At 37.0% G+C, this 27,225-nt stretch overlaps 1 protein-coding gene across 5 annotated transcripts; it reads right to left on the bottom strand.

Moving 5' to 3' along the window:
* Positions 1–25,939, bottom strand: PHF6 (PHD finger protein 6). 5 transcript variants are annotated; one of them, XM_084293992.1, is made up of 11 exons: positions 25,752–25,939; positions 24,117–24,230; positions 20,793–20,972; positions 20,483–20,584; positions 17,257–17,390; positions 16,896–16,939; positions 7,417–7,583; positions 7,095–7,238; positions 5,767–5,871; positions 5,201–5,334; positions 1–4,587 (listed from the first exon to the last, which is right to left on the bottom strand). In XM_084293992.1, exons 3-11 carry the CDS (start codon positions 20,928–20,930, stop codon positions 4,458–4,460), a joined length of 1,098 nt encoding a protein of 365 aa, XP_084150118.1. In that variant the 5' UTR covers positions 20,931–20,972; positions 24,117–24,230; positions 25,752–25,939; the 3' UTR covers positions 1–4,457. The 5 variants fall into 5 exon arrangements, with proteins under 5 accessions (XP_084150118.1, XP_084150117.1, XP_084150119.1 ...); XM_084293991.1 differs by lacking the exon at positions 24,117–24,230 and having other exon boundaries at positions 1–4,165; positions 4,458–4,587; XM_084293993.1 differs by lacking the exon at positions 24,117–24,230 and having other exon boundaries at positions 1–2,846; positions 4,458–4,587.
* Positions 25,940–27,225: the final 1,286 nt, after the last annotated feature.

Here is a 27,225-nt window from a genome sequence, read left to right as displayed (position 1 = left end):
GAACACTGCTTTTATGCATTCAAGTGTCAGTTTTAAAGTTCTACTTTCAGAAAAAGGACAGATATGCAAATATGAAATTCATAACTCATTTATTGAATATATATATATGCAAGGATACCAATAAAAAGAAACTAATACTGCAAACTACAACTTTGGAAGTAAAGCCAATATAACAGGAACAAAATATACATAACATTGTAGATAGGAATGCATTTACCCTCTTTTACACATTCCTTGTCTTTACACCTAATGTAAATGTATGCTAGAGCAAAAGCTGCAAATGTTAGCCTAACCTGAGTGCTTTTTGACAAGCAACAGTTCTCCAGGATCTTTTAAGGGTTGAGATGTACTGCTGATTAATGAATGTGCATACATATGCATATATAGAATCTGCTTCAATAAGTATATAAATTAAGAGCTGTTCTGTTTTTTCTTTTTTTTTTTTTTTTTATATATAAACCTCCATCACTAATACAGTGGAATCTGTTCCTTGTGATGTGGAAGAAGAGTTAATATTTGCTATGATGTACTTTCAGTTCTCTTCAGATTAATTTCAACTAATTAGGATTCATTTTCTTGTCAATCTGATTCAGCACATTAACGTTTTTGGAATGAACTGATTATCACCTGCCAGATAAGTCTGATATTTCAAATACATTATCACCCCTTCATCTCTCACTCTGCTTCACTGTAAAGTTACTCTTCATTTAGGCAGCAGTAAGAAGCAAGGCCTCTTACTTAATAATACATTTATTGTACACTAATAACAGAAATTTAGAGCCAGATTCAGTCTAACCACATCATTCTAGATCAGCACAGCTCTTTGTACCTAAAGATCAGACTTTGTGGAGTGTAGATGGTGGACTTATTGCTGCCCTCCAGGAATTACGCTGGTACAACTCCTACTGGAGCTTTATCATAGAACCTCCTGTGGATCAACACCTGCTGAATAAGCAGATATTTTGGTCACCTAATCTATTTCATCCTACTTAGCTACACAGATGTTGGTATTGAACCGGCCTTTTGCCCTTCCTTGAAATGGAGTGATAGCACAGCTTACTGCTATGGTGTTTGATCATGCCTTGGGACTCTGGCATTACACCAGCTGTATCCTCAAGTAATTTGAACAATACCCTTCTGATGCCTGTCCTTCCTTGGTACAGTCCTTTCTTGGTATAGCACGATCGCAGATCTGTTAATACAGAGATACAGTGAGTTGGGGAGAAACCTCCATCCCAGAGGGTTCCAGGAGACTTTAAACAGCAGACATTACACTTGTGAGCAAAAGAAATACCCAAAGGCCAAAAAATAAAAATAAAATAGTGACACCAGTTTCATAAGACAAGTTTTGTTAAATTAAGAGTTCTCTGATTGTGAGATGAAAACAGAAGGTGCCTATCCAAAAAAAAAAATCATCTCAGTAAAAAATAGACTGCATTAATTTACCTAGCTAATTTAAACATACCTATCCCACCTACAGAGCACTTGTATTACTTCTAACGTTTCTGGGAAGGCAGTAGATGCTCCAGAATAATCTTCCAATATATGCTTGCAAAGATTACATTGCTTTACCAAAACAAACAAACAAACAAAAACCCCCCTCAGACAGACTGTCTGAAATTCCAAGCTAAAATACACATAAAAAGACAGTAATGGCAGTATTTTGTCTTTAAAAAAAATATGTAAATGTTGTATACTATCATACATTGTCATGCTTTTTAAAACTACAATTAAGGACATAAGAGATGTACAGTAAATACACTGCTGAGGTACATTTCTTCTAAATATTAACACCACGACAGAATTACTCCCCAGCAGGTAATGCTACTTGGGAACATATAAATACAATTTTTACATTGTAAGGCACTTTTACCCAGCATACATAAATTGAAGTCAAGTTATGACAAATTTGAGGCTCATAAGAAAAGAGATTTTTGCTTTTGACATTGTTTCCATGAATTCTGAATTAACGACAGTTTAGTCAGGCCATCTCAGCACAAGGAGGTAACAGGTAACCAGCCACTTACTTTTCTGCTACCCAAAGGTAAAGTGCTGTTCTGGTTCTCAGAAGCATGGAATGGGGTAATTTATTTCACAACAGATGGATTACTGGACTGAATATTATACTTTATACTAAGCAACTGACGCGATATAGCGCTTAGTCTCAAGTACAGTCAGTATGCTGGCAGATCCACCCCATGCACCTGTCATCCAGCCTTGGTTAAAAATACAGTAGCTGCAAACAAAGTGCCTTTATTCCATGGGAGGGCCATGTCTGAGGCACAAATCTAGAAGTAATTTAGACACTGAAGGATGTTATTTCGCATTCTAAAACTGTTCTGAGTGGCTGAAAAATGTTCATGTTCTAGAAGAAACAAAACACCTTGATAGACAATTTCAATAATCGATCTGTCATTGCAATTCAAGTCACGCTTTTAATTTTGAAAGTTACAAATACAAAATAAAAATGATCAATGGCATCATGTTTAGAGCAGTAACTGAATATTTTCTGTACACAGCAATATTTCTTTCCAAAACTGCATTATTCTCCAGGAAAGCAAACAGAATTGATTGAATTCTAACAGGTAAAATGTTAGAAACTCTAATATACAGTAATTGAGTCCCTCAAGACATTAAGGGAATGCATAAGAAGACAATGACACACATTAAATCTTTTAAAAATACAAGTAAAAAATGCTACAGAAACTCATGTTACAACTGAACTGTTTTTGCAATACCAATCACAGAACTGTAGCAGTTTATAGTCAAATCAGTGTATTTTGCTTGTTTCCTTCCTTCAGATCTGGAAGTTTTGTTGGGAGTTCAGAGCGAAACAAGTCAAAACCCTAAACAAACAATACAGTGATGTGATAGCAACAGACAAACATGTGGACTAGATTCAGCTTTTTGGTTTTATTTAAGTCTGAGAATGTGCTTTAACAGACCAATTGAAGAAACTTGTAGCCATTAGAAATTACAAGGTGTTTTGAAAGCAGTCAGAGGACTGATCTGTTAGGTTTGGTATAACTTAGATCTGATTATTCCCTAAAGGAACATCAAAAGCTCCAGCAAGTAGAGTTCCATGATGTGATTTGTTGACTTGACAGAAAGAGGAGGAAAAAAAAATCACTAAAGCAATAAGGATGATAAGCAAAGTTTCTCATATAGTGGTCATAAGATTAAAAAATAAATACCAATCTAGCAAAAAAAAAAGTTGTTTCCTCATTCTTCTTACAGAATATGGGACCTCTATGCATATTCTGGACAAAACATGAAGTGTTCCACACAACATAGAACACTTGAGGTATGGACGTCAGATATGGTGGCTAAATTCCATAGTGAGTTAAGAGTTGTAACTCTCTGAAGAGAAAGATCGGGCTGCAGAGTCCAAGCATTTATATAGCAAGGTTTAAATCACACTTAGTAAAGTGTTCTTTGTAAATCAGGGACACTGAAAGTGGGTTGTTGGGGGAAAGAATGAACTACAGCCCTTTGGCATGAGTTCTAAAGCTCACAGCTCAGAACCAACAGCTGCTCAAGTAAATCTCCTGCAAACAATGCTGGGCGGAATGAGCAATCACAACAGGAACAACCTGAAATGTTCAAGCGTGCTTCGGTGTACACTGAGTCCTTTTTCACTGTGTGCTTTGCAAGCAAAAACAGAGAGCGGCTTTCCCATGTATGGCCTCCATAACTTGTATATGAAGAAAATGCAAAATTCACAAAGTACCAGCTTGTTGCCACCATGAATTTGTCCATGTTGTTAATTAAACTAGCTAAGACCTTCCTTCTTTGCATGAATCCACTAAACAACTTACACGTTCCAAATCTTAAGGTTTTTATTCAGTCCAGAAATATAGATCTTGCTTCATTTCAATGTCTGCCTTAACTTTTGACACTGTACATATTACATATCATTTATATAGTGTTTCATTTTTTTTTCCAGACACTGCAGACTACAAACTACATTAATATTGACATGTAAAACTCTGCCACTTACTGAAGGCTCACACACATGAACGTTTCAGGCAGTTCAATGAAATTTCTAACAGAGTTGGGTAGTAAAAAAATTACTAACCCTTTTTTGAATTTAGAAAACAATTTAAAAGAATTAGTAGTTATGATGTCTTAGCCATTCCCAGTTCTATAACTCTGTCCCTTGAACCTGTTTAAAAAATGATGAAAACAATGGTAAATTTAAAGTCATACAGAAAAGCATTTTGCAGCTCTGACATCACATCTATATTTAGCGATAGAAATGAGGGCCTCCCTTCTTATACTGTTACGAAGTCAGCCAGATTTAAAAACCAACGTATCCTCCCCAAATTTCTACAGTATGCCAATAAAAACTACTTATCCGCATACACTAGATTTAAATACTTCACTGCAATAAACTACATTAAATGTATATTGTGTTTCAGTCTTGGTAACAGATCTGTCAGGAGTAACTTCCATACCTAGTTTCCATTGAGCTGCTGCTGAGGAATGTCATTATGGTCAGTGCCTGATTTCCCACGGCTTTTGCTTTCTCTTTCTTCATCCTCTTCATCTCTTTCATCATTTCCACTATGGTTTTTACAATAGAGTCTAACACAATAAAAGAAACAGGTAAGATTTTTTACTGAAAGAATAAAAGAATCTCTTCTCAATTAGTTTTGGTAAGTGCTACAGGAAAATTGGTAGTAACTTATTCATGTTTTTCAGTTAAGCAGCAGTTAAACGGAAAGAAAGCAAGGCTGAGGTAAAGATGAACCAACAAGATTTGATCAATTCTATTTTTCAAAAACTGCTGAATACTCTGCTCACAGAATGCCCTCTTGTGGGCACAACAACACTGGCAGCTCAACAACAGCTGCAGTTCAGCAAGCAAGGACAAAGTTACAGGGTCCAAAAGAACCAAAATAAGCTACAAAACTTATCCATATGGAGCAATCATAACAAATTATCCAGGGCTTTTGCAATAGAAAATACAGATTAATCAAAAGAGGAAAACATAGCGAGTTATAATTGTTTTTCTCCACTCACATATTGTTGTACAGAAATTTGAAGAGTTAGAGTAACCAAAATATTTTGCAATTATTGCTTAAAAAATTAGTTTTAAATGGAATATTTGTTAACTTGATTTGTCAAGCTTGGCAGAAAAGATGTTATGAAATATCTTCCCTTGCATTATAGACTCAAGATGTACATAGGTTCTTACTTATAAATTCCTCGTGACATATTCTCAATGTATTTAGCTTTGTCTTCTACTCCACAGTGGTAATGGTATGTTTTTATGCAGGCTTTAATTTCACACCCAATAGTAGCACCAGGCTGGCTGCAAAGCGTGCATTTCTGTTAAAGAGAAAGAAGGGTGGCACTGTTCAGCCTTTCAGTCTCTGTTCAGTTCAGTGTTCCTCATGTTTATGGCTCTCTTTTTGGAATACAGTAATTTCTCTGGCACATCATTCTTCCAATAAAAAGTTAATCAACAATACTGTAAAACCAGAAACCATTTAACACGAACCTATTAAAAACATGAACTCCCAGGTTCCTATCCTTTGTACTGAAATCTGCTGTAGATTAGCACATATCATTGCACATATTTGTTTGGGCACGTGGTATTTTAAAGGCGACTCCTATCTGCCTAGCTATCCCCAAAGTACCAATACATTTAAATTTTGTCATAAGTAGATGGAAACGATTGTTTCACAAAAGCAAACAGACAGACCTATATACTCCTTAGTAGACTCAGTGGCACATTCATTACATTCTGCAGATACATACCATTCTTTTTCCTCTCTTGATTTCTTGAAGAACAGTTTTGATATCAAAATCACCAAACTCTGCCCTTGATGTTGTTGTTAGCTGGACAGTGCCAGAAGAGAATAACTGTAAACCAAGCAAATACAAAATAATTTCAGATCACCAACATTAAAGAAGTTATGTGCAGGAATCACAGAAAGGAATGTTCTGTATTCAGTTGTCTCAGACTGTGCTCTACCAACAAATGAGGATGAAATACCATGCTGCGTAGAGATTAGTATGATGAGTGTTCTTTCTGATACCCACCTGACTGCTTTAATTATGTTTGCTATCTTGGAGAGAGGTATTTTAAATGAAAAAGGAGTAGACAAAAAATGACTACAATGCTGAAAATACAAAGTAATAAATTACTGATATTATTAATTATACCAGTGAACTTCTCAGGAATATTCCAGTTTCTTCTCTGTGCCGGTTAGGTAAATCAGCACATTCATGGCACAGAATGTCAACGTACCCAAAAAACCCTGAGGTATGACAATGGAATACATAAGCATCATCCCTACTATCACCATTCTTGTATAGTCAACTTAAACAGTCTTAAATCTGAAGCTCAGGTACACAAAACCGCAAAGAAGAATGCTCAAGGCTGCTGGCACACACCAGATCTTTGCTTAGTTATGCCAGCTGTAGCAGGACCATTAATATTGCATAGATTGTCTGGACTACTTATTCCTTTCAAGGTACAATAGAAAATACTGTGGTTGCTGTTCAGAGCACTACTTCATTCATAGAATTGGTTACATGAAAGACAGTACTATTTGCACAAGGTCATTGAAATTAGCAGATTCTTTTCAATCTGACAGTTGGCAAGTGTTTTCTAGAACTCCCATGTCCCACACTCTAACTGTGTCACAACCTATATCCACTGGTCAGAAAATTAATGAAGTTCATTGATGCCTCCAGGATTCTGTCTCAATGCCTGTAAAGGTACTTGTATTTTATTTTTTGGAGTGGATTCTTTCAGTTAAAATTATTTTCTCACTCATTTTTAAATACTGTGTATGCATTTAGATGCTAAGGGAACTTTTTTTTAAACGGTAAAGAGTCTCCCTGAACTACATGCTACATTCTACATCTCTTAGCACGTAGCCAACTTTTATGCACATATTGCCTGCAGTGAAAAAAAATCAATGAATTGCTCACTTCACAACACTTCAACACTTAAAGAGATCATCAACTCGAAGACAATATTCATGCATAACTACATATAAGGGTACCATATTAAAACCTAAAACAGCAGTTCAGTCAAAATTCATAATAAACTGATTAACAACAATACTGTTACTCACCATGCACTTATAGTGTGCTGCAGCCTTTTTGGCATTAAATATATGAAGCTTTCCTCTAGCTTCATTTTCTTCTTCACCTGCATGACAGAATCCACATTTAGGTTTTGTATCACTGGGGCTGCTTCTGTGGGGAGACCTGTCTCTCTGAAAGAAAAACATTTTACTAAAATATACTGCTGGGTTACAAATAAGGTTGCAATTTTAAAAGCCTGTGGCCACCAGCTGGAGGCTCAGACAAACACAGATTTTAATAAAAAATATATTTGCAGAGAAGAAATATGCAATTCTGTCTTCTAAGAAGTTTAGCATATTTACTGCTTACATAGGAACTGCTTTCTATTTCGTCTGTGCCATGTGAGGACGTAGATCTAGTGTCTTCTGATTGCCCTTTTAAATTTGTTTTTCTTGGCTTTCCCTTACGACCCCTCCTTTTTCCTTTGGGAGGTGAAGGCTCCAACTCATGTTCATTGATACTTTCTTCTAAATCTGCTTTAGGAGTTAGAAAACATCATCAAATAACATTCTCAAAAATTTTACGCAAAACAAAACCAAAAACAAGAAAAAACAACCTGTATTTTCTGTATTTCTCAGAAATAAAATAGTTTTAGAAAATAGCTTTTTCACATTTATTACAAACATGCAAGTTCCTGAAAACATGTACTTCTTTATAGACATCACACAGCTTTGCATCTTTATAACATAATATATGAAGGTTTAACCTTTCTTACAACTGCTACTTTCAGGATCAAAATACGGCCTCAGATAAATATATTCACCTTCACTTAAAATACACCCAACAGATGTTTTCAACCACAAACTTTTTTTAAGATGCATGCATCCAGTGTAAATTGCACTTGATATTATGCCAGTGTTTTCTAAATAACTCCTCTCACCTTGCTTTATTGATGTCTTTTGACTTTAAAAAAAATAAATCACCTATTTTGGCTATAATATTAAGAAGTTTTACAACAATTGAAATGTATTTTGCTTCCATGAAAGAAACCTAAAATTTCATTTTAGTTACAGCCTATTTTTAAATCTACAGCTAAAAGCAGGGAGCCAGTTTATAGAAAATCATTCACACTGACAAAATCCCAGATGGAGCGTTTATAGACCATTAGGAATATGAGAAAGCATATTTTTAATACAAGTATACTGAAGAGGTCTTACAAATTCCTTTGAAAATGCCAGGCCAGCTGCTGAATTGCTACACAGAACTGTAGTCCAGTATGAGCCCCTTCTATGGAGATACTAAAAAACTGCCTGAGGTGATCCTGCACAACATGTTCTAGATGATCCTGCTTGAGCAGGGGGGTTGGACCAGATGATCTCCAGAGGTCCCTTCTAACCTTAAATATTCTGTGATTATAGCAGTGTTCTTTCGATTAATCAAAAGCATACAGTTAATAAAGATAACTTCAAGAAGTTAGCAGAATTTATTTCCACTATGAATATAAATAATTAATAACCAGCTCTACTTGATCACTAGCAACTTTCCTGATCACCAAAAGCTCACAGGAGCAGTCTTTTTTCTTTTAATATGCAAAATCCACCCCTGCTCAAACTGCAAAGTTATTTCAGCAGACTTGTTTAATGAAACATGCACGCATCCTGCTACATAAATCTGAAATTCCAAGCAATAAACATCAATATGAGCCCCAAAAATGGAACAAAATCCTAATAGGCGATCCAGAACAACTATGCTTATACATTAACGGGACACTTCACCGTTGTGTTATTATTATGAAATACCACTAGGGCACTTATCACCATTATATCTTTGTCTCAAATTCAGACAGGACATCTTACTTTGAGACTAAGAGTTGTTTCACAGAGCTCATCTTTCTTATCCATTATTGCATACAAATCAGATCACTCATTCTATCTCCCGATTAACAATGAATCAACTACACAGAAGTTTGAAATCAAAGCCCTGAATATATTCCACAGCCACAAACTTTTAGTTGCAGCAAAGTGAACTACAGGCCTGAGGGCCTTGCATACAAGTGTATTATTAAACTTAGTCTATCACATCTGCTGCTAATCCCTGAAATAGTTTCAGCTTCTTGCACATTTATTAATAAAGAAGAAAAAACTAATCCAAACATATCACAACATATTTGAATGAAATTTAATTCCCCCCAAAGCTCTACACAGATGTGTGGTAAGGAGGCAAAATTTTGAGAAGAAATTCATATAAATCTGCGAATTATTTTCACTTAAATTGACAGATCAGCTATATACACATATTCACAAGTCACTACTAAACTAAATCTACATAACTATATCTACCACAACTTTCTTATGCTTCAGTATGCATCCTACTCTTTTCTAATGAGATGACAGGAGTACCACAATTTACTCTACTCAAAACAGAGTATAATAAAACACATGATGACAGGGATTATCTAACGAAACAACACATTTTACATTTCCTTTTCATAATTTACTATCTAAATTTATTTCTCATTTAACATAAGTTGTTAAATTCCCAAAGCAAGATTATGCAATTTAGATATCATACCTCTCAGACTGCATATAGAAAGTTTTATTACAACCTGAAAAGCTCTTTCAAAGAAAATTACGTTTTATCTTGTCCCTCATCATATACGTGAACTTCCCCCTAATATATTAAAAAATCTGTCAATCTTCATAAATACTCTACATTTAAAGAAACCATAGATGGCACTTCTACTAAAAAGAAAAAAAGTCTTAGAAAAAAGTGACTATTAAAATGGTGACCCTTTAAATAAGTCTGAAAGACAAATACTCCCTCCAAAATCATTCCATGGATTTTCCTGCTGTATTTCATAAAGCAGAATGAAGTCCATTCACCAACATTCTCTGTTTTCTCCCCCAATTCATTACCTATCCTGTCAACCATGCTGCTTTCCACCTTTGTCCACCTTTATTTTCTAAGCATTAAAGCATATCCCAAACCCTCTGTAGTCATACTTTCAAAACTGGAAATGGAGCTTAACTGTAAAAACCAAGCACATGCCAAAGCCAATTTTTCGTTACAGCTTCCTTATAGAGCAAATTAAGTGCTATTTTTAATCTATAATCAGAATATTTAAGATTTGAAACGTAAACCTTGCATTTCTGAAAGATGTTTCTGGGATAACATAAAAAAGCATCAAGATTGCACAGCTTTCCTCAAAGGAGAACCCCTTTCCTGCCCTCAAATCTTGTACTTCCAAAAAAGTTCAGAGCTCACTGAAATCTAGACACTACATGACCCCTCCGTTAAAGTAAATAAGATTCCTTGCAGATTTATTTCTCCACACTACAAGAGATGTGAGCCTATGGATTAACACGCCCGAAATGCGAGAACCTACACTACCACATCTACCTTCAAGATGAATACCTCAAAACATTAAAGTTTCTATCTATTTTAACAGCACTATGAACAAGTGCAACACTTCAAGGAGAAAGAATAGTAACCAGCTTTAACATATACCTGCCTTGGATGGTCTTTACTGTTTAATATACAGTTTGGTTCGTGCCCTATCCCTCCCCTCAAGCCCACTGCCAGCTTACCCTGTTTCCCTGGCATCTGATGGTTGGGTGTTTCCAACTTCTCATGTCAGCTTGAACTAAGGAAAACACAAAAAGTTGTTCAACTCCTCCCTGACCAGATGAAGTTTTATCATGGATATCACCCATACTCTGAATCCCCTGAGATTCCCTAAATATACTTTCAACTGCCCCCATCCCGTATCCCGCTACTGCATTGATTTTTAAAACCATCACAATATTCTCAACACAACTTGATCTGAACTCTTCAAAGGAGTTATCTTATGAGCTTTCTGCAGAAGTCCCTAAACAATACATCTAAAAAAACCAAGCTTAATATGCAATATGATCTCAGAAGGGGGGGAGTGTTATTAAGAGGAAACATTCTACATTTTCAAAAGCACCTAAGAAAATTATACTGTAAATTTGGATGAGCAGAAAGATGAGCAACAAGCCCCACATTTGCATTTTAGCAATCTATGAGCAGTACAAAGTACCACAAAAAGAAGACGAGCAAAATTCTGTATTTTATAAACTGTTAACACAAAGACAGCTTCAGAGAGAATTCTATGAATTCTCTTTTGATCATGACTAGAAATAAAAAGGATCAAGATATGTTGCTGCTTAAAACAAAGCTTGACACAGAAGTTAAGATATCACTGATCTATTCTTTATTACTTGAGCTTGAAATACACCAGGAACCACCCTTTTCCAAAAGCTATGTTAAAGCAAACTAATGCAAAGAATTAAGTGATTTAATGGTTGTGAAACAACAAATAAAAGGAGGATGTGTTCAGTAAAAGCTAATACTACTCTACCTGCTACATTATCTTAAACAATGACTGAGCCAGAAGCAAAAGGTATACATCTGTACAAGAAAGATAAACAAAACTGATGGGAAATATACATTTGTAAGTAGGGCTGTACATAAAAAGTAGCCAAAATGTAGAATACAAAGTGTCTTAGATATGCTGTTATGTAAATCTGAAAACAAGCGTATGCTTTTTAAGTTTCATAGTGCACTTAGAACAAAAGAGAAGCTCTTAAAATTACAAAGAACAAAAATCACTTTAAAGAATTTTAGAAGAGAAACAGAATATCAGAAAAAGTAATGTAGCATATTAAAGTAAGATGTCCTTAAAAATATGGCTGAAAACAATGAACCTCATGCGACAACATAATTATTTTAAAAAGAAATGTCACAAAATCCAAAAACCTTATTGTCCTAGTAGTTAATAATGGAAGTGTAAATGCATTTTTAAGTATTAATAAAAAACAGATTTGCTTAAAAACATTTGCAAGCAAATACAGGTTCAATGAACAGGTTGTGAAATAGCTGTAGCTTACATCAGAAAATGATGTGAAATAAAGCATCAAAATACTGAATATAATTCTTACGTATTTTCTTTTTGAAAATAGAAAAAGACTAGATTACATGTATCTAAATTGGAGGAAGTAAGAGTGGAGGGGAAAAAGCCAAATTATCCCTTAAGTCTAGCCAATAATTTGTTTTCAAAAGTACCAGATACCCTCAAGGAACTGATGCTTCTTGTCCAAAAAATACTTTTGACCAAATATTAACTATGTTATGAAATACTTGAGATTGTTTCTTCAATTCAGTACATTTAACATAGAAGATGAATTAAATACTCCTTAACCACACAATCTAAACACTTTCTCAGGTGAACAATTGTTGGCAGACACTAAAGACAGACAATATGTTCAGCTTATCTGCATAATCAGAAGGCTTATGAGAAGGCTTATGACAACTGGTCTGATAAACCTTTTAAATATCAGTTAACTGACCAAGTTCCTATTTGAATACGGTCTTGCCAAGATAAGAAACAAAAACAAACTGTAAACATCACAGGACAGCTTCTCAGATGGTATGTATCACTCACCACATTACTTTTAGATTTTCTCCTTTTACCTGGAGCCCCCGTTCTTGTTGTAACACTACACATACATTTGATGCCATACTCAGAGCAGCTTTCTCCATAATACAGACAACAAGAAGGCTGAGTTAGCAGAGCTTACAAGGAATTTGAAACCACCCACCAGCAAAATTGAAATGACTGAACTGCAACACTACAGAAACTTTCACACCTGACTGCATTAGCACATACAACAGTAGGCAAGCTTATGCTGTGAACACTGTTAAAGAAAACATAACTATGAAGACAGACTGACTGAAGCACCTTAAAATGAATCAGAATCTTAACTAGTCATAATGCCAAAAGGTTTTGGACGTTTTTGCTATCAACTTCTGGCTTAAACAGTGCTTTGAAAAAGTGATCTGTTTGTTACAGATTGCAGTCCGTAATTAGGTCTCATAGAGGAATCTTATCCTGACTCCACTTACTGAGCAAAGAGAAAAGCACAGATTTCAAGTTTGATCTGTAGAATAAGATAAAAAGGATACCGAGACACGAAGTGTCCTTATTTCTATTGTGGAAACATAATTCCCCAAGGCTTTGGGTACAGATACGATAGGAATTATGTACACTATTTTCAGACCCAACAGTCCCAAGCATCTTTTGTTTTAAACATTAAGTAGTCACATGGCAGTTATCTTTATTCTTCATTTTATTATTACTATGTAACAGAATGAAATATTCTTATCTTAGTTTATTGTAAACTGTTCTGGATCAGCTGAATTTGTTTTAAATACATAAGGGCCAGGGCAGGCCCACTTGTAGGGAACTGAATAAAAGATAACAAATTTGTTTTCAATGATTATTTCTAGTACATAGAAATAAATTCCAATAACCAGGCCCAAATCCTTAGTTCAACAATACTTTACTCTTCAAAAAGAATAAATGCAATTGTATCAAACTGAACAGTAACTCAGCTAATAGTTAGCTGTGCTAGTCTGAAAGCACTGGTACCAATTTCTGTAACTTGTAAGGTACTGAATACTTACGAGGGCTTGCTGAGATTAAGATTTAAACTATTACTTGAAGTTCAGGTCAAAACAGTTACATTTGTAAGCAGCAAGACAAAAATGCAGACGTGAAACTTCCGCAACTTGGTCTGCTCCTCTGAGCAGGTTACTTCAAATTTGTCAGCATTGTAGCCAAAGCCAAGAAAAAAGTGTGAGTACCTTGACTTTACTGTTCTTTTTACCAGCTAATGGGAACAATGCACAAATGAATTACACTGAGATATAAAAAAAAAAATAGGTGAAATGCATTTTTCCTGTTCTATGTCACCTGAAGGCTAGGCCATTCAAATAAATTAGACAAAACCAACAATCTGTCAAGACAGATAATGAATCTAAGAGCAGATTACTTTGTTGTTGTGTTTCCTGTTTTCCTATTCCAACAAAACAGAAGGTAGTTCAACTCCTGTCAATTAAAGGGAAATGAACTCCCATTGCTCATTAATTTTGTCTTGATGAGTCAGGAGATACTTAGTCTGAATTCTTGCTCCACTTGAACTTCATGACAGCAAGAAACAACATTTAAGAGGTCTTTTTTAATTTAAGTTTTACGTTGGTAACTTAATTCCTACATGGGTCCTTCAACCATTTTTTCCTTAACTGGTATTAAATTGTTAGCAGATTTTTATTAATTTAGTGAGAAGAACTAGAGCTTCTAACAAAAACTTACATCAACCACATCTCAGACTTGAGCCAGGATGCTAAAAAAGCACCTGTTTTTGAAGGAAGGGAAGGAAAAATCCCACTATTAGATAGCAGTACTACCTACAGGAAAAAAAAATAAATCCAAAGCCAATACTGTTCTAGAGGACATCAAACCAAACACTCCTGAAAACTACCGACATCCACTAACCCAAGTGACATAAGAAAAAAATACTTGGACTGCAACAATTAAATCTAGATATAGAGCAGAGGACACAAATCCAGACATTCTACACTGACCAAGGAAAAACACACAAACGTTCCTGAGCAGAAGCAATAAGTTTCCATTAAAAGAGACTTACAATTCCAGTGCCCCATGCATCTACACTGAGTGACATAACCAGTGATTTGCTTTAACTATTCTGTTACGAAAACACTGCTGTAAGCAAGGATTCATGAAAATGAAACAAAGGTGCTATGTTAGCATCCAGTATCCTTGGCTAGTTTCTTTTTCTCTGCAAGTCTTCTCTGGTTTCACAAACCACCATTCCTTCACATTTAAATTCCCCTTTGAGACGCATTTCCTTCAAGAAACAAACCAACAAAATGCATACACAAAGCTCATCTCTGACTAACCTCACCATCCTGCATCTTCCAGTTACCACTTCTCTGAACAAACTTCAGTATTTAATTATAGAGAATTAATTATAGAGAAACAAAGTCTCTCAAGTCTCTTCTTGAACTCTGAAAGCTATCCTGTAGATTTCTCTATCTTCAAAAGCTGATCATTTTTCAACACAGCACAATATCATCGCTATACTATTCTGTAAGTCATTTCCTCAAGACAGATGCAATATGTATTTTTACTTCCTGTGGTTTACAGGAGGTCCAGCATAAAAGAGCCCTTGATTCTGGCATTATCAAATCGCAGATCGTAAGTAATAATATTTTACAGGTACAGTATAGTAAGTTCCTGAAATTGTATCATCTAAAAAGAGATCTGACTCTTCAGAAAAGAGCGCCAGGCTACAGTCTCAGACAAATACTAAACAAAACCAGAAAATAAAAATGTAATGTACAGCTACCCATATTTCTAGAAGCATAACACATACCAGAACTAGGTATTTTAAGCAAAAAGTAAGTGGAATGCAAAGTCAAATTCTATGTAAGATAGTATGTATTGGGTTCTCTGGCCTCATCTGATTGATGGTTTTTCCTCCTCGTCTTCATCTTAGTCTGAGTTTCTTTGGATGAACCTTATTTAATGCTTAAAAAGCTACAATCATCAACATGTAAGAAAACAGTATCTTACTGTAACAATTTTTCCCATGTCTTCTCATACAAATAGATCCATGTAAAATTTAAAAGCCCCTACTCTTAGAGAATAACATTGTACAATTAGAGAATTTCTGAAAACTCTTAAAGAAAAGAGTTCAGATCCTGCAAGGAGTTCCAAGCAGGAAAAAAATAAATCTGTTGGCATTGGACTCCATGTAGAAATGGTGGCATTCTTCAATAGATGCCAGCATAAGCCATTTCTCACTAAGTATAAAATATCACGTTTAAGTATCAGTTTAAGAGATCAGTGTCTCTGTCTTTGGACTCAAATGTTTTGCTTGTTACCAGAAACAAAAGATAAATCCTAAAACAAATTCCCAAACTACAATTCTTCAAAGAGATAGGGCCATATTAACATGTATACTGCTTTCCTTGCTTCAATCTACTAACAGCAAAATCAGAACAGAATGTTATATACAAAGCATGCTAGAATATTTAAATAGACTAAACCAAGAGATTTGCTTTGGGATTTTCTACTGCCTTCAATATCCTTTTGAACACTGAAGTAACACCCAAACCTTACCATTAACACTACCCATAGCATAAGTAATGCAGTACCATAAGCATGTAGTTGCAGAAAGAGACAATTTATGAAATTTTATTATCGCTAAATGCAGTCCTCACTAGCTAAACCTGCAACATTTGAAGTGAAAGTAATGCAAAAGTAAACTAACAAATGCTTGCTTACCCAGATAAAGATAACAAGGAAAAATATGCATAAATACAAAACTGAAAATTAGTTTGGAATTTTGTCAGACCACACGATTTACCAACTTTTGTGGCATATCACCCCTTGTGCATTTCACTACTCTCCTCTGCAGAGATGCTTAGCTTTTAATCAATGTATGCATACAGCTTTTTTTTAATCAAAATTATTCAGCATTATATCTAAGCGATCTGATCATAAGCACATTAATTTAATGTTGGATCCTTCTTATTTGAAGAGTTAAACTGTATTTAATTGTTCAACAAAATGGTGTATGCTTAGGAATGCTAGAAGTGGCAAAAATCAACTGCTACCTGACGAATTTCATGAATTTTAGATGTAAATACTGTGAATATTTAGCTAAAAATATAAGCCAGCTTCTTCCTAGAAAAGAATGCATTACTTCTACCCATACTATGTTTTGACGGAACATGCTATCTTTAGAACAGACTAAAATTTAGTTTTAGGGTTTTTCTCTACCTCACTTTTTTTTTTTTTTTTTAGAGAAAATACAGAAATCAGATGGGCTTCCAAACTCACTATTTCTCAAAAATATATAGTTCTAATTTTTACTGAAAACATTTATATTCTCCAGAAAAAATAAATTTAACCAAAATATCTTTCTACAATGGGAAAAATTTATATTGAATAATTTTACCTTCAGAGTTATGCGTAGTTTTCTTGTGTTTTCGACATAAAATCCTATAAACAAAGTAGTTGAAAACTGTCAAGTCAGTTACGATTCACAGATTATTTACTCATCTTTTAAATTTAAATGCCAGTACATTTTTCTCCCACTTGTAAGACTCACTGATACATAAAACTTGCAGTGAAGAATGTGCCTTATTTTTTTTTTTTTTAGCACATCACTATTTTGATTGCCACAATCATTAGAATTTTTTGTAACAGTTTTGGTTAGATTCAAAGGGTATTGTGTTTTTTTTTTCTTTAAAAAAAAAAAGAACAAAGAACATAAAACATAAATACAAAAGTAAACTTAGTAAATAAATAATAGTTACATGTAAATGCCTTGTGAGGGTTTCTCTCTTATCTGAGCTTTATCATGCAAAGCACAGTAGTAGTGATATGTCTTGTGACATGTTTTCACATCACAACCAATGGTTGCTCCAGGACAATGGCATAAAGAACACATCTGTAAAGAAAAAAAGAAAGCACAATTCATGTTACTGTTGACTTGATATCTCTGAGTTCAAAAATAATATAGAAGCTTGCAGTGTCACTCCCAGTGACAAAACAAAAGCAGTTACGGACAGGAATATTGTTATGCTAACTGCTAAGTAATGAACTGTTCTTGCCACTCCTCCCTGGTGTTTTTCTTCATTTATTTTAAAATCAAGGAGAAATTTGTTACAATTATGCAACAGTACAGTATTCAAAATACATTCATTACCAATTCAAAGAGGAAAACAAATGATTTGTAGAATATGACGTGTTTCATAGAAGTGACAGTCACCTAAACCTCCAACCCCAATGTTTGTACCAACCATTTGAGAAAACGTAAAATCACAAATTCTAGCTGTTTAATTCTGAATTACATTCTCAAGGTAGCATAGAAAAACGGTAGAAAGAGGAAATGTCTTTGGTAATGAACTTTGCAGACTATGAAATACTGATGCAGCAGCTAACTTTTCCTCGTTTTTACATAGTTATTTCTTTTTATTACTTCTAAAACACCAAATTTAGTAAAATGTTAAATACAACAAAACTTTTATTTATACTAACTTTTGCTATATTTTTATTGCAAAAAGGCTTAAATGGAATCCTGATACTTTACTCCTCTTTCCCAGTAATTAGATCTCACACTAGACTTTTTACTGTTGAGAATACGCCATCTAAATTGTTCACTAACTTTCTCATATTATGTTATGAAAAGAAAAATTGATATTATTGCATTTTTTTCTCTATATTATTTCCTACTGACATAATATTGCTCCAAAATGTCAGAATTTCCCATTTAACTCCTCTCCCTAGACAAGTGGAGCTTTGTGCTTGTATCCTGCATGTCCTCCCATTCCTTCCCATTAGATTTTAATAGATAATAATGGTTGATCAAAGCTTTTTTTTTTTTTTAAAAAAAAAAGCCCAAGTTCAAGTTACACTGATCCAATCAATTTCAGTCAGTAGTGCAGTATTTTTGAACAGAAAATTGACAAAATTTGAACTTTCTTTTCAAGAATGCCAAGATGTATCTGTAAGAACAAAACAGACCACAGGAATGTTTATATTGGTTTATTGGTCTATATTTCCTGGGAGTAATAAAATATTTATTGCATTGGTACAAGTCCAGCTGTCCAAATGGTCACTGTCAACAGATTAATTAATTCCCAAGTTATATCAGGTATATATGAAGTCTGACAAGCTGCAAAACAGTCTCTTTAAAAAAAAATCTGTTCATGCATGGCTAGCAGAAATAATAAAAACATCAGCGGATTGTATTCCCCAATGTTAACGGGTTTGTAAGACTGGCCTATTAAGGTCTGAGCCTACAAACTTTTCTTAGACAAATTTATTACCGTAGAAACACTCTATGTATCAGTCATTATCACTTCAATAATGACAGGCGTCAATTTTCAGTGCATACCTGGTCAGCAGCAGCATCTACTGAAGGAGGGCAACTACATAAAATCTGTCTGCAGACAAGTTTAGTGCAAGCTACTTGCACTAAATTAGTAAATCAGTGCACCACACTGAGCTATTTTTGCTCAATGAGTCTCTCCCCCAAAAAAAGTCTAGAACAGAAAGCAGACTGTGGCAGCATATTTAGGCTAGCTATAAACAATTAGCTTTTTCAACTTCCTATACAAGTCAAAGTGTTTTTTTTTTTTTTTTTTTGGGGGGGGGGGCAGGGGTGACAGAGCAGTAGTTTACTGATGCCTACAGACAGAGATAAAGCACAGTTACTTCAACACCCATGTTAATATACAAAAGAATCCTGTTAATTCCCTCCAAATAGAGAATCTAAGTTTTTCAGCTTTTTGCAGAAAATCTGGATCTGGTTAAAGTGAACTCAAAGAACTTATTCAGATGTCGCATCAATGAAAGAACATAGAGAGACTCAGAAACACATAGAAAGAAATCACCAATGACATAAAAATAAATAACCTTAAAGAAAACATTTAGGAGACCCAAGAATCAAAAAGTTTCTTTGTGATCTGTACTTCCATTTATTACCATATTCTTTCAAAGTCCCTAATCATGAAGTGAATTATCTGTGAACAGTTACTTCTTTATGCTTCATTTAACTAGAGCAAATCAAGTTGTAGGTGCTGGAAAAGATATAAATGATATAATGGATGAAATATCAGACTGCTGTTATTTAATTGTAGTTCCACAAAAACACACGACTACTCTCAGTCAAAAGACTATAAAAATATGTAAGACCGGCAAATAATTAAGCTGAAAATAGTAAGTGTGAGGAGTGAATTGATAATCTGTTAAAAAATATTTTGAAAAGGCCTCCATCATATTGAAAATAGAAAATGAAAAACAAGCAATGAATTAGCTTAGATTCTGGGGAATAAAAAGAGTAATTTCTGCCCAATTCTCATCAATTTGGTAGTGCTATAATCACTATTATACCCATGTACCTCATAGGATATCAATATTCACAAGCTCCACTTTTAAATCAACATAAAAGGAAGCAATAGCCTTTTGGTAGTTAAAATCACAATTTGGTAGCAAAGCCAAATACTGGTAAAGGTACAGTATTACCCTTGCCAGATCCCTAGAGCATGGTTTTCATTCTGAAATCTAGAATGAAAATATAAATAGAAATTACTGGATTAGAAGCATAAATTTAGTAAGTGCTATTTTTATATGCAGCCCATTAAAAGGAAAAACAGGCATACCCTGAAAGAAAGTTTTCATATTAGCTTAGAAAAAAACTCACATCTGCTACAACCATCTACATTTGCCAATAAGAAAAAAGTGATTGTAAAAATAGTAATTTTTGATTTATTTTTGAATAATTCCATGATGCTTCAAGGGTTGGTTAACTGACATTTAAATTTCATTTTAATTAGTGTAATCATATCCAATTATATTTTTTGCTAAAACTAAGACTGACTTTTCTTCATCATCATCTTCTGTCCTTTACCTTAGAGCTCACACAAACGTTAACACTTTAAAAACAAAAAATATATTACTGAACACTTTCAATATAAACTTTCTAGAAGATAAGAAAGTACTGTCTTTCGTTTTCAAGGTCTAAAAACAGAGACTTACCAATTTAGTGCCTCTCTTTATTTCTTTCTGAATATCCTCAATAGAGAATCCACCAAGACTCTCATTATCAGTGTGTGAAGATACCAGTGCAGATGAAAACAGCTAAAATTATAAAACCAAACGTTAATTTTAAAATATATACACTATAGAACATTTACCCATTTGAAAACCACTATAATTTCAAATTAGAACAATTAATCATTTTACCAATGCCACAGCTTATTTTTTTATTTATTTTTTTATATATATATATATTTGGTTGTCATCTTCCACTAGTTCACTACATTCCCTTTTCCTATGGGTTACTTACCATACATTTGTGATGTGCTGCCACCTTCTGGTTTTCTGACATCAATAATTGTCCACATTCATTATCTTTATTAGATCTACAAAAACCACACTTCCTTTGTCTTGAAGAGACTTTTTTCTGTCCAACCGAGCTTGTCATGATTTTAAATGTCCTTAGAATGCCACTTCACTCCTATCAATGCTACAGAAAAAAAAGTGCAATCAGCATGTTAACGTCAGCAAAGGGCAATTTAGCTTACAGCTTCATAAATACAGTATTGGTTGTTTGAAAATGATCTTTCCTGCCTTACCTCTCAGTTTACTACAATATAATCAAACAAGCATACACCCAGCAGATGCTGTAGTTGGCTACTTTTTATAGAACTGTATCAGGAAGCAGAATTAGTCCTTTAAGCAAAAAGTTTGAACATCAATATAAAATTCTGGACATGTAAAAACCTTAGGGGAAGATGAGATAAATGGAAAATATAACAACAACAATCATAAGGACTCTGGGGGAAAGAGTAACCACAACTTTTTAATCCCATTCTTTTACTTGTTTATTACAGTAAAGCAATTTGTAGAAAACATACTTACTACCTGCACATGCAATAAAATTCATGCCACAAAACAAACACAGAACCAAAATAAAACTCTGAGTCCAGCTCAGCACCCGGAACTGGTTTTGAGTTTAAAAGCTCACAAAGTAGTGTAGCACCTACCCTCAGCAAAGGGTACCGATGAGATGATAAAGCGTTACCATTTTAGGTATTACATAGATCACATTGCGGCTAGTCAAACAGCATTAAGGACAAAATTTTAGAGGATCTATGACTAACAGGCTGCAATGGAAACCTTTTCAAGACCCGTAGTTAAATTAGCTGCATCATACTAGTTCTCAGTAACCACATGAGAGCTGTTATCATCATCTAAGAAAAGCAACTTAAGATTGAGGTTCATGTTGAATTTCAACTTCTCACAGTGCTACCAGCAACATACTTTGAAATATATCATTACGGTCCCAATCCCCCGAGGCAGGCACTGCAAGTTCAAAAGTGAAAACACCTAACAAATGTACATGCTTCTCGGCCCAGGATTAATTAGTTCATTTGCTCTTACATCTTTCAAGAAATAAAATACTGTGTCCTCTTCAAATAGACTCGTTTACATCCTTTTATTTTGGAGATTGGAGCCTTACTGTCAGAATGGGCACAACTGCAGCAAAGGTTTCCTCTTCAGCTTTTGTCCACATCCCTCTCATCTTAATAAGAAAAGCCACCACATAGTTTGGGTTTTTTTTGGGGGGGAAAAAAAAAGAAAAACTAGCCAGAAGAGCAGATTTGCAATACATCTGGACAATGCTATAATGGCTATCTGCATGAAAATGTGCGACTTCTTTTTTTGAAATTTGCATAGCCAAACCTGCCAGCTTCGCAGTGCTGTCAGACGCTCGTAATGCAAGCAGCGCTCGCTACTTTTACAACTGAAAGCAGAGGAATATTATTAAGTTTCTGTTGGCACGTACTATTCATAAAGGACTATCATTTTAGAGTCTCATTCTTCCATTTTCATCGATTTTCAGAGACTGAATTTTAAGTGCTTGCCAAGCAACGTTTACTACAAAATTCAAACATCAAAAGGTAGCGGCTGTGGTGGATCTATCCCTTTGCTTTATCAACAGCTTCATTTGCTTTCTTTTATAATTGGAAAGCAGTTTACTAGCTGGTGACGCATACTCATAAGAAGAATGCATAGATTTCAGATCTTGCTGATTTGCACAAAAAATGTGCCAATCTGGATAAACTAGTCACACCCTTCTGCAGCGGCAATAGAGAGTCCTTAAGTGTTAACACAAAAGAATTACTATACTGTATTCTTCTGAAGAAAAAAAAACAAGACAAGACAATTCTGTAATCCCTTTTTGAGCAGAAAGAAGGAATGGTTTCTGAAGGAAGGAAACACAGACTTCAGAACGTTTTACGTTTTTTTTTTTAAATCTTAAAATACTTGGAAGCAGGAAAAAGACTTGCAAAAGACAAGGATGAAACAATATCTCAAAAATGTTTGTTTTCTGATCACATTCAATAGCTCAACATAAATCATGCAGTGATGAGTTAGAAATACATTAAAGTAATTTAAAATGCAAGTTCTGCTTTGATACAAATAACCTGATAGACCCACACGACTGTATCTGTTTCACTTTATATTTGGATTATATTATCGCTGCATTGACAGCGACAGCAGTAGCTCTTAGCAAGAAGATGAGAAATTTCCTTGAACACGTGTACGGGTTCTACTGACTAACAGAAACTTTCTCTTCTAGTAAGAATTACTACTATAAATAATAGCCATCCTTCCACTTGACTAATTCACGTTTTAGAAAACGGAAATAATTTATAAAACAAATTCAAAAAATTCCAAGTTGCTCTCATCATCTTTAATTTATAAGAACAGAAATTTTCCATGAAATGAGATTATAAAGAAGTTTCTCAGGGCTCACTGCAACCAACTGCCCCCAGCTTCACGCCTTCCAGTGAGTAACAGGCGTGGGGCGACACATCTTTAGAGCACTTCTACAACCTGATGCAGCCAAACTTCTTCAAGTACTTCTGCAGAATTAGATTTTTAAGGCTCACAGTGAAGTTAAAAATAATACTAAGATTTACTTGTTAATCAACGAATATTGCGGTTTGAAATAATTACTCAATTACGAATAACACTTGAAAAATATTCAAAACACAAGCAGACCAACAAGCACCAGGATAGGCCAGAAAGGAAACACGCATTCTTTTCACTATTAGATGACAGCAACCTGAAAGCATTTCACAAAGGTATCTACGAGTTTTCTTCACAATACTGCATTATTTGCACTTGTATTTACTGGATCACTACACATTAACGTGATCTTCAGAAAGACTGCAGAAAAAAATAAGTACGAGAAATATTTCAGAAATATTTTATTTGTAGATCTCTCCCTAATTTATGGGCTTATTTATGGACTTTTTCAGAAACATCAGAAAATACTGCTTCTGGGGTTACCTTCCTTTGTGCCAAAGTGCACTTATCTTGTCCATTAAAAAAAACAACTGATAAAGATTAAAAATTACACAGCTATACTATAGACCAAGAATTCTAAAAGCAAGCACCCAAAATTATGTTTTCATCTCCTCAGCTAAAATCACCCCAAAACAACTAATCCAATTTGTTGGATCTAATTTGTCAACCATCAAAGTGCATTTCATAGGAACGTGAAAAATAATGCAAGTTTAAAACACCTCAATATTTCTATTTTCTATATTAAAAAACAAAAAACAAAGTAGTGAATAAGATTTAGAATGGTGCTTACATATACTCCTGACAGGAATCGTGGTTGTCAGCTTTGTCAGAGAAAGTTTTGTAGGCTGGCTCGCAGAAAGCCACGCACCATGGAATCACTGACTGAGAAGATCACGCATTACCTCTACCAAAATGGGACAAGTACCACAGAACATCGATTATTACATAGAGGCACGCTGTCCACAGACTCGGTCTAAAAAGGAGACGTTACACCTACTCTAAAATCACCAAAAAAAAGAAACCTATTCACTGATTTTTTCACTTGAAAATTTTGCTTCATTTGCATTCATGTTTCTTAATGTATTCAACACGATGCTTCTCCTGATAGCATCTTTATTTAATCTTTAAGGAAGCAAGTTTCACAAACTCTTACAGCTCGCATACCGTTTTACTGAACTCTTGCAGACAACAGGTTTTGGAACACAAAAGAAAGTGCAAGTTCAAGGAGGAGGCTTCTCGGCGTACGAGACATTGCTCAATACCAAAGAGCAGAAAGTAACCTGGGTTCTAATTTCTATTTATTGCCTGAATATGCTTCAAGAGCTATCACACATTTTCAGAAGTCAAGTCCCTGCTTGTACTTCCACCAGAGGACGGGATCTAGATGCTAAACTTTCTCATATAAACTTTGTTTTGCTGCATGGCCTGTATGACTACAAAATAACAAAAAAATATATATATTTAGGATTTGAATTTGTATGCCAAAAAATATCAGACATCCGAGGCAAACCTACAAGAGAAACACATAGGCTTAAAAAAAATCACCAGGCACGATAAAGCGATTTTGTCTGCCAGGAAAATCTGCAGAAAACACTGGCATAGGGTTTTGCAAGATGCTCACTGGATACCAGATTCTCTGTTGAAGAAACTTTCACGTGCTTTCTACTTTCTAGGGTCAATCGCTCATCCCTGGGGGCATTATTTTGCGGCCAGGAATGAAACCGGGGAGGAGGGAGGCATCCTGTAGTTGAGAACCAAAAGTCACGAGTCCCATGGAAATCTTTAGGCAAAAGTTACGTTCCCAGAGCATCCTACGGACACCACCAGCAGTGGGCTAAGAACTCATCCCTGAAACTTCCTCCAAAAAGGGTACCCAAGGGGTTGGGGGGGGGGAGTGAGGGGGGGAAAGACCCAGGTCTGGAAAACCTGCACACTAACAGCACAGGGAACCCAAAGTTCCACAGGGACAGCCCGGGGTGAGGGAGCTGGGGCAGCACCGAGCGAGCTCCGGGAAAGTTTGTGCGGGGAGCGGGCGCTGCTCCCACCGGGCTGCTCCCCCCAGGGGGGGGCCCGCTGCCCCGGGGGGTCTCGGCAGGACCCAACCCTCGGGGAGGGGGGCGCCCCCCAACCTTCCTCCCCCAAAATTTAGGGCAAACTTTGGGGGAAACGGGACTCGCGGCCCGGGGGGCGGATGCCGGGGAAGGAGGGCGCGGGGCTGGGGCAGGAGGGGGCTGCCAACGGGATGGGGATGGGGTTCCCGGGAAGGGGCAGCGGCGGGCGGACAGCTGGGGCTGGGGCCCGGCCGGGCGGGGCAGGGTGAGGAGGGCCGAGAGGGGAGGGGGGGGGGGGGGGGGGGGGGGGAGCGCGGCAAAGCGGCGGCAGCGCGGGCAGGAAGGCGGGCGGGCAGCCCCCCTCGGTCACTCACCCGTGCGGCGGGCGTGGCGGCGGGGCTGAGAGCAGCGGCTGGGCGCGGCCCGCCCCCCGCGGCCGCCGGTCGCTCAGGGCCGCTGCCTGGCCGGGACCGGCCCTTTCATTCGGGGCAGGGGACGCCGCTGCCGCCGCCGCCGCCGCTGCCGCCGCCGCCGAGCGCAAGCACGCACGCACGCACGCACGCACGAGCGGGAGGACGCACGCACGCACGCACGCACGCACGCACGCGCGGCGCGCTGGGGCTGCGACGCCGCGACGCTGCGGGGCGGCGCCCGATTGGCGCGCCAGGCGGGAGCACGCCGGCTCCGCCGCGCCTTCTGCGCACGCGCCCTCTTCTTCCTCCCCCCTCCCCCCCCCTCCCTTCCTTTCCCGCTTCCTCCCGTTCCCGCGCCAGGCCCGGGGCCGAGCGAGGCGGCGGGCGGCAGGGGGCGGGGCGGGGCGCTCCGCGCCTGCGCAGAGCTCACCCGCGGCCGTTGGCAGGCGGAAGGGCGCCGCGGGCGCGCGGCAAGCGGGCGGCGCCTGCGCAGAGCGGCGGGGCCGCAGCGCGCGCGGGGGATTGCGCATGCGCACAGCCGCCTGTGTGTGGGGGGGGATTCTGAGGAGGCTGAGGCGGAGGGGCCGTGAGGCGGCGGGCGGCGCGGTGCGGGGCTGCCCCTCAGGGGGTGGTGGCCCCGTAACGGCTCCATAACGGCCCCATAACGCCCTCTGCACCGCCTTTTAGTCGTAGCCCGCGGCAGGGACGCCGTGAGGGAACGCCCGGGTCTGTGCCTGCCCACAGGAGCTGGGCCGAAAGCATCGGGGGGGCGCCTCCAGCCGCTCACCTCGGATAAACTCGCGGCTTTCCACGGTAGCCAGTCGTGGAATGTGCTTGTAGAAAGCGCGTGTTGGCTCTGAGCTGATGTGAGGTGAAAAAAAATCACGCAAAAGATCTGAGCTGTAAGTGCATCCCACAGAGTAACACTCACTGTATACATATACACCTTACACAACTGTACAGACAACCGGAATTTGTGGTAATGATAACTTCGATGTGGAAAAAAAACACCTTGGAGGTGGTTGTACCAGCAAAACTGCCTCTCTGATACGATTTGTTGTGCTTTCAGAGTGGTGGTCTTAAAAGCACCATTGTTGTGCTGGGTGTCAGTAGAAAAGTTGCATCTGCCCCAAGAATATCCTTGTGTAAGAATAAATCAAACTGGTAACGCGCTTTTACTGATGCTAAAATATCAAAAGTTTTTTAGTTTTGGTTTTTAAAAAACTAATAGTTGTTATAATAATTAAATAGAAAATATGAGGCAGGAATCAGATTGCAGGAGATTACCTGTTTTCCCAAATATAAGTTACAAAAACGGCACTTTTTTTCCCCATGCATCGATTGTCATATTGAATGTGTTGACCCAATGAGCATCACACTGTGGTGGGAGACTCAAATACTGACACACATTTAAATATAAACAGAAACTATTCTG

Source organism: Netta rufina, assembly GCF_964035555.1.
Source record: "Netta rufina genome assembly, chromosome: 12".
NCBI lineage: Eukaryota > Metazoa > Chordata > Aves > Anseriformes > Anatidae > Netta > Netta rufina.
The sequence above is the reverse complement of the archived record's forward strand: the minus strand, read 5'-3'. Positions and strand labels throughout refer to the sequence as shown.